Below are 8,975 nucleotides of genomic sequence, written 5' to 3'. Positions count from 1 at the left end.
TATCCACACCGTTCCACCCCGATAGTAGCCCCACCAACGACTTGGGTGATGCAAGAATGCAGTCACCATTAGGAAGAAGTGCATGTTAATTACTCCATATGTTAACATGGTTTCACCAAATCGACCTATCATAAGGCACTTCACCATCTTAACCACTCCTCGAACAACGCGCACTTATCTTTTGTAAGACAACAGTGGAACAGTAAAAAAGTGGCCTTACCTTGAGCTTAACGTCAAGTAGGGAAAGTCGAAGGACTTCCTACATATACTTGCATACGACTGGTAAATAGTCGTTGAACCGTTTTTAAGTTTGGCATGAAAACTATTCACTTGCATAAAGTCAATTTTAACAATAAGCAATATACATTCATTCCCTTGTAATAGAATACTTGTGCTTGATGGATGCATGCTAGATCGGTCTGTTTGTAGGTTTTCCCCTTTTACATTAATTTCTACTTTTTTTATGAGAGAGTAGGTTTTCCCCTTTTACATTAATTTCTACTTTTTTTATGAGAGAGGACCACTCCAAAGGCCAATCTCTATTTGCCCATCTAGGCAAGGACATCTTTTCTTTCACCCTCTTAGCAAGGGAGCGTTTTGGTGTGACAACGACGGACGATCTCTTGCACCCACATCACGCGGAAATGAATTGAGGGTCTAAGGCAAGGCCCAACAACACATGATTTGCAATGATACGTGTGATTTGGAAAAGGCTAAGCTAAGCTCTTGGCTTAACAAGTACCATAATCGATTTTCGAAATCTACATGTACTAAAATCGTTGGATCATTTATATTCTTTCATGCTTTGATAAGAAAGAGCATATAAGGGGATGGCTTAAAAAATGGAAAGTTATAGAAGAAGTGTGTATCCTTTTTTCTTCTGACCAGTTAACTCCAAGGGAGTGTACCTGCATCCGGATTTGCATGTAGAGAGCAGGGGACAATCTGTAAGGCCCTTATATGATTTGGTATAGTTAGGTAGTACTTATGCCATTCAGGTTGAATGTCAACGCCTTTTATTAGAATAGGCTTCCATTCATCACCATCTATGGTATCATAGCCTCCCCTTATATGGGTGGCCTTCCACCTACAATAACTGTATAATAACATAAGTGACCAACCTGATTTCCAAAAGATCTCCCAATTGTGGGTTCTCCAATTTTGTACGCTTGCCACATTCTCCCATCACTTCATTTATTGAAGCTCAGACATGTTTGACACTATGTCTCTGATACGACATGGCAATTCTATAGCTTGAAGGAGTAAGCCTCGTCCCAAATCCTTATTGTAAGAGGTAGGATTAAAGAGTGTGATTTCCAACAAGGCTTGTCATATAAGTAAGTTACTAACTTTCTTAGCTTCCTCATGCTTGTCATACAAGTAAGTTACTAACTTTCTTAGCTTCCTCATCCTTATCCCTATGGTCCAGAGGAGGTGGGGGCTTAGTGACATTGTGGGCCTTAGTACAGACATCTTACTCTAGAATACGCTCTCAATAGAAAAATCATAATCTGGAGAAGTTAATAGATTTTCTAAATAAGTATATATTGTGGTATAGTAAGAGGATACCCGTAGGATTATATATAGAGTTGTGATGTACTAATAGATACTCGTGTGTATCACAGGCTTCTAGCCACCCTTGGGATTTAAACCAATCAAAACTATGATGTAACTTTTCAAGGGATTTGGTGTTGACAGAATGTTAGGCATATGGAGCTCTATAACTATGTTATAGCTTCTCAAGGGATCTTGGTGTTGGTAGAAATTTAAGGCATGCTCACCATGAGTGGTTGCTGGCTTAAGCTCACTGGCATACCTAGTGTCTCCTTATGTGGCATGCTTATGGATGGAGTTAAGTAGCAAAAAGAGCCCGTGTATATTGATATTGCAGGAATAACAATGGTTGTTTGCATGGCATGAAAATGCTTTTGTATTTTTACGTGCATGAAAATCTTTGTGAGTGTTGGATTTTGATATTGTTGTTAATATCGTTGGACTCCTTGATGTGTGAGCAATAATGATGGGGTTGGGATTCTCATGTATGTGAGAAATCAGTGAATCCACCTCTGATAGTGTGCCAAGAAGCTTGTCCATGAGAAATGTGAAAGGTTTCTAGACTTGAACTGGTGGTGATCGAGAATCAGTGGTTCTGTGATTCTCAAAGACATGAGAATCACAGAATCAGTGGTTCTGTGATTCTCACAGACATGAGAATTAGGTGAGATAGGAGTTGAAAGTGAAGGGCACATGGTCATGTGACCAAGAATCATTGATGTGTATAAACCTCCTCCTTGAGGAAACCCTGCATTTTCACAGCATGAAAATGCAGCGTTTTGGCCTAGTAGAGAAGGGGTTGAGACCTAATGAAATTTACCCTTTAATACCTGAAATGTTGAGATGCATGATGCAGGGGACGGCCTGTTAGATGGCATATAGTAAATTTTGAATGGACGGCTCCATGAGCACAAGATTTCTAGACTTCAACTGGTGGTGGCCGTGAGAATCAGTGATTTTGTGATTCTTAACGACATGAGAATTAGGTGAGATGTTATTTTTTGAAAGTTGAGAGTGAAGGGCATAGGGTCATGTGACCAAGACTCATTGATGTGTATAACCTCCTCCTTGAGGCAACCCTGTATTTTCATGGCGTGAAAACGCAGCTTTCTAGATGTTTAGTGGTTGAGGCCTAATGAAATTTACCCTTTAATCCCTGAAATGTTGAGATGCATGATGCAAGGGATGGCCTGTTAGATAGCATATAGCAGATTTTGGATGGGCGTCCATGAGCAGGTATTGGCAAATTTGTAAGAGATAGAGAGGAGGACTTAGGCAAGGAATAGGACACGGGTAATGAAAGAGAAAGAGAGATAGACATTTAATAATATATAAGATTTTGGATGGACAACTTCAGGCGCATAAGGTATCGTGCAGGTTTGTAGGATATAGAGAGGACTTAGACAAGGAATAGGACACAGGTATGAGAGAGAGTCAGTAAACAATGATGCTTGAATAAGAGAAGATAAGGGCCACCTCGAACCATATCGATGCGATGCCAATGATGATGATGATGGCAATTAACTCAGAGATCTGCTTCCCCTAGCAACGTCAGGTGACGACCAGAGATGTACTCCTCAAGGCATATTCCCCAAGGAAATGGTGATGATGAGAGTGACGGCCCTGGACCGCATTAACTTTGTGCTGCCATCTACCCATGTGCATTGTGTGCCTTACTCGGAACTCCGGTCTGCTTGCCCAGACATGGCCCTGTTCTCTGTCTTCCCCCTCTGTACAGACTTTCAAAAAAAACTTCCCCCCAATTCTCTTGATTTTTCATCCTCTTGTTGATTTTCTTTAGTTTTTTACCAAAAAAAAACCCAAATAAAGATGAGCCAAAATAAAATTTACCTTTTGTCAGAATGGTAACATGGATTCCTCCTCTTCAGTAGGGTAATCGTGAGGACTGTGCAGGAGTAATTGTCTTGTGAGGCATATAGGCTGAGTAACCCCTTGTGCTTTAGCTGAAGGACGATGACACTATTACAACCAAGCTGATCGGTTAGCCTAATTGATTGTGTAGTTTGTTACACATATCCAACTTCTCCCCAACAATACCTGAGGAAAATGTTAACATTTAAAACACCCATATTCTTGATTGAACCTGAATGAACCCCTTGCACCTTGACAATTATGATCTCATGTTTCATGCGAGAGAAAGTTGTGACTTGCAATCGTGCGTCTACCAATATACTTGGGAAAAGAACGCTTGAATCTGATATTCCCACCCAGAGTCTTGCTGGTTCAAATTCTAGATCTCCTCCCCATCCAATAAGGTGAGGGTAGCCATGTTCACATGCAGGGTTTTATTTTTTCATTCATTCTTTGCTTAGTCTTGGCTTCTCAAGCTGTTCCCCCTGTCTGTGCACGCATGGTCCGACTAGAGAGCGAGAGGAGAGAGAGAGAGAGAGAGAGAGAGAGAGAGAGAGAGAGAGAGAGACCGCCCTTCCTGAGCATGCATGCTAAGCGCGAGAGAGAGAAGCTCTCTCTTTTGCTTGCAGTCGTATGTCCCTGAGGCGGAGGCATAGAGGTGTTGCATGCCCTCAACTTGAGGAGAGAGGGTGCAGTCCCAAGGCGGAGGCAGAGAGGGGTTGCATGCCCTCAGCCGAAGGGGAGAGGGCGCAGTCCTGTGTCCCTGAGGCGAAAGCACGTAGGCGCAGCCTTGTGTCCCTAGGAGGAGGCAGAGAGGTGCTTCATGCTCTTACCCGGAAGAGAGAGGGGCTGGATACCCTCAGCCAGAGGAGAGAGAGGGCCTGCGCCCCTTTGGGACGAGTTCATGAGGGTGTTGGATTCTCTGAGTGGGAGCTCAGGTTTCAACCATTGGACATGAAAAAGTCCTATCACTACTGCAATATGAGTTAAATTTTGTGAGGTTAAAATGCTACTAAAATTTAGCACTTGCAACTTCCGAGAAGCTGGTTTCATGAGTTGCCCCCACAAGAACACAATCCATACTTAAAAACATGAAAATGATATCTATCTCTACAAAGGATAGTCCGTTGCTCTACCTTGGATACAAGAGCTGCGATTGCATGACTATCATCACAAAGCAGGAAATTATTCACAACATGTATGGGTGCCCTTTCAGGTGTATGGATAAGGCCACATGCAATAGCCAGCTTCTCACTGTGCCCACCTAAGACATCCTTCTTTGGATCACCAAAAACCGGCACCACATATGTTTGCTCTTCCATATTGACACCAATTTGGTCTAGCCTTGCACACAAATCCTTGTTTTGGGGTTTCCTTGCATCCCCCTCCACATATGTATGCACAACTCCACCAATTTCTATCCGACTGCTTCCTGACTGTTCACGTGCTTGTATATTTGCTCTCATTGCCTCAATCTTCTTGGCATCCTCCCACAAGTGAGCATCTAAATAGATTTTGGACATCATGACATATGCTGCAGCTTGATTTGGATCCGACCTCACAGCACATTCAAACACCTGTTTACCAAGCTCTACATTACCCCACGTGTGACAAGCACCCAGGACAATATTCCATGTCACCACATCAGGTTCAAACGGCATGGTCTCCAACATTGCCACAGCCTCAATAAGCCGGCCAGCACGACCAAGGAGATCAATCATGCAATTGTAATGATCGTTTGTTAGAGTACTGTAATAATCTTTGATAATGGACTCAAAAAGCTCTTGCCCCTCATCCACAAGACCCACATGATTACATGCAGAGAGAATACTAAGAAAAGCGACACCGTCAGGTCGTACACCTTCCTCCTCCATCCGATCAAACAAACGGAGTACTAGTTTGCTCTCTCCCCGACAAGCATAGCCTGCAATTAGTGCAGTCCATGAAACTACATCTTTAACCGGAAGCATATCAAACACCTCTTGTGCTTCTGCAAGTGAACCACACTTAGCATACATATCGACTAGAGCATTCCCAACAGATAGACCTCTCTCAAGTCCCTTTTTACAGATCTCAGAGTGTGTTTCTCGGCCCCTACCTAAGCTATGATGAGCTTTTAAGCTGCAAACAAATGTGACAGCATTTGGGGATATGCCCTCAAGTTGCATCTGCTCCAAACACTTCAGGAATTCCTCGCCGTTATTTTGGTCAGCATATCCAGCAATGAAAGCAGTCCACGAGATGACATTTCGGCATGGGAGTTCATCCAGGACTTCACGTGCTTCTCTTAGTGAGCCACATTTAACATACATATCCACCAAAGCACTGCCAGTAGTAATCTCTCTCTCCAATCCATTCTTGACAACTTCCACATGTAATTGTTGGCCCTTATGTACGTCTTTTACACTGCCACAACATTTCAAAGCACAAGCAAATGTGATAGCATTCGGAGGCATACCATGCAAATGCATCTGCTCCAAACAATTGAACACCTCATCCCCCAGACTGCCATCGGCATAGCCTGTAATTAGAGCATTCCATGAGACAATGTCTTGAACCAGCAGCTCATTAAACACTGCATGTGCTTCTGCAAGTAAGCCACACTTCACATACATGTCAATCACTGCACTGCCAAGAAGGCCATCTCTTTCCAGTCCCTCTTCAGCAATAATAGCATGTACTTCCTGGCCCTTGACTAGGGCTCCAATGCTGCCACAAGCTTTTAAGGTGCAAACCAATATAACATCATCCAAAGGCATCCCTTCAACTCGCATCTGCTCGAAATACTTGATCCCTTCCTCGCCATGCCCATGCTCAACATACCCTGCAATTAGTGCAGTCCATGAGACTATACTCCGGGCCGGCATCTCATCAAACACTACTTGTGCTTCTACAAGCAAACCACAACTTGCATACAAATCCACCAAAGCTGTGCCAAGAAAAGGGTCTCCTTCAAAACCCACTTTGATTATATCCATGTGCAGATTTCGGCCCCTTCCTATGGCTCCTATACTCCCGATAGCTTTCAAGCTGCACACGTATGTGACAGCATCTGAAGGTATGCCTTCAAGTTGCATCTTCTCTAAACAACTCAACCCTTCCACACCCAATCCATGTTCAGCATACCCAGCAATGAGTGCATTCCACGTAGCTACATTTCGGACTGGCAGCTCATCAAACACTTCATGTGCTTCTGCAAGTGAGCCATATTTTGCATACACATCAACCAACGTGTTTCCAACTAAAAGATCTCCTTCAAATCCATCCACTGCAATCTCAGCATGTATTTCTTGGCTGCTAGTGAAGGCAAACATGGCGCCACAAGCTTTCAAGCTGCAAACATAGGTGACAGCATCAGGAGACATGCCCTCATGTTGCATCTTCTTGTAACAGCTGAGTGCTTCCTTACCGAACCCACATTCAGCATAGCCTGTGATAAGTGTATTCCACAAGACTGCATTTTGATGTGGTAGATGGTCAAAGACGACCTGTGCTTCTGCAGGTGAGCCGCATTTTGCATACATGTCCACCAAACAACTGCCAATTCTAACATCTCTTTCAATTCCCTCAACAACAATCTCAGTGTGTAATTCTCGCCCCCTGTCTATGGCTCCTACACTGCCACAGTCTTTCAAAATACAAACGAATGTAGCATCATCAGGTGAAACACCCTTATCTTTCATGTTCCCTAGGCAACTCAGGGACTCCTCACCACAGCCATGTTCAACATACCCTGCAATAAGCGCATTCCACGAGCCAACATCTTGAGCCTGTATCTCATCGAGCACGTCATGTGCTTCTACGAACAAGCCACATTTTGCATACATATCCACCAAAGAGCTACCAACCGTAGAGCCTCTTTCATATCCCACATTTACAGCTCTGGTGTGTATTTCTCTTCCCCTTTCGGCATCTTGTATGCTGCCGCAAGCTCTCATGCAGCACGCAAATGTGATGGCATCCAAAGCCACACCTTCAAGCTGCATCTGCTCCAGAGAACTCAGTGCTTCTACAGCAAGCCCGAGTTCCATGTACCTTGATAGAAGTGTGTTCCACGAGACTACATCTCGAACTGGTAACTCATTGAATACTTCCAGTGCTTCCACAAGCGAGCCACATCTTGCATACATGTCTACCAAAGTATTGCCCACAAAGAGATCTCTTTCAAAGCTCTCTTTGACAATCTCAGCATGTATTCCTCGGCCACTGCCTATACCTCCAGCACTATCACAAGCTTTCAAGCTGCAAACAAAAGAGACAGCATCGGGAGGCACCCCCTCAAGCTGCATCCTCTCCAAACAGTTCAGCACTTCCTCATCAAATCCATGTTGGGCGTACCCGGCAATCAATGCATTCCAAGAGACCACATTTCGGTTCAGCAACTCGTCAAATACCTCACGTGCTTCCATGAGTAGATCACATTTGGCATACAAATCCACCAATGTGCTTCCAATAAAAGGATCCCTTTCAAATTGCCCTTTGACAATCTCAGCATGTATTTCTTGCCCTCTGACTATGTATTTCAGTCTAGCACAAGCTCTCAGCAAGGCCTGGAGAGTGAACATGCTAGGCAATATGCCGTCTTCTTGCATTCTCTCAAAAAGATTGAGAGCAAGATGTAAATCTCCACATTCAGTACACCCTTGTATGAGAGAAGTCCAAGAATACTCATTCCGGTGATCCAATCTATGGAACACCTGTTGTGCATGGGACATGCTCCCACATTCAACAAGCATGGGAACAAGGTAGTTGCCAAGCACTGTATGAGCTTCGAGCCCGCTACGGTGGATGTGCACATGCGTGCGGTTTGCACATGCTAGATTTTTCTTTTCTCTACATTTCTGCAAGATGCTGATGAGATTCTCCACTGAAGGCAGTTCATCCATCTGCTCTAGATGTGTCATTGTCACACTGGCTACTCCATCGAGGCAGACTATGCTGAGTATGGCCATACTTGACATTGAAAAACATAAATTGTACGACCCTACGTCCTCACATGCTTCATGATTGAGAACCCTATATTGTACGACCTGCTTCTAAGCATCGACTGTTAAGGGTCTAGTTTAATTTGTAGTGAACCATGTCAATTGAGTATTGAATCATAGTTACACGGACCTAAAAGGTGTGCGAGCAAGCTCACTATTCCTAATCTGCACGACCTGCTCACAAAGCTGAAACAACTCCATCACGATCTTCCATGCTTTCCATAAGTGTCGGCAGGTATTTTTTTCACATTAAAATTGATTCAACAGCATGGTGCGCGTGAGAAATAGTGTGGCTAATGGGCCTGCAATTTGAAGTCATGCTGTCAGCAAGGCTTGACTGCCCGTCCTTGCTCACAAAAGCATGATGATCCATTTGATAATAACTTTTTTTTTTCCAACCAGGCCGATTTTATAACTAAAATATATAATAAATAAATCCTTAAAATAAAGGCAATGAAATAAATATCTTAGTCGTTTTGCCGGTTTTATAACTAAAATATATAATAAATGAATCCTTAAAATAAAGGCAATGAAATAAATATCTTAGTCGTGGTTTTATAATTC

General features: G+C 43.4%; 1 protein-coding gene across 1 annotated transcript; it reads right to left on the bottom strand.

The window, feature by feature from the left end:
- Positions 1-4,475: 4,475 nt before the first annotated feature.
- On the bottom strand, positions 4,476-8,378 carry LOC147628879 (pentatricopeptide repeat-containing protein At1g11290, chloroplastic-like). The gene is made up of 2 exons (XM_086812834.1): positions 5,582-8,378; positions 4,476-5,416 (listed from the first exon to the last, which is right to left on the bottom strand). The coding sequence occupies exons 1-2, from the start codon at positions 8,376-8,378 to the stop codon at positions 4,476-4,478; spliced, it is 3,738 nt and encodes a 1,245-aa protein (XP_086668960.1).
- Between the last annotated feature and the right edge of the window lie 597 nt (positions 8,379-8,975).

Source organism: Cibotium barometz, chromosome 18, assembly GCF_041138505.1.
Source record: "Cibotium barometz isolate CiBa-2024 chromosome 18, ASM4113850v1, whole genome shotgun sequence".
Taxonomy (NCBI): Eukaryota; Viridiplantae; Streptophyta; class Polypodiopsida; order Cyatheales; family Cibotiaceae; genus Cibotium; species Cibotium barometz.
The sequence above is the reverse complement of the archived record's forward strand: the minus strand, read 5'-3'. Positions and strand labels throughout refer to the sequence as shown.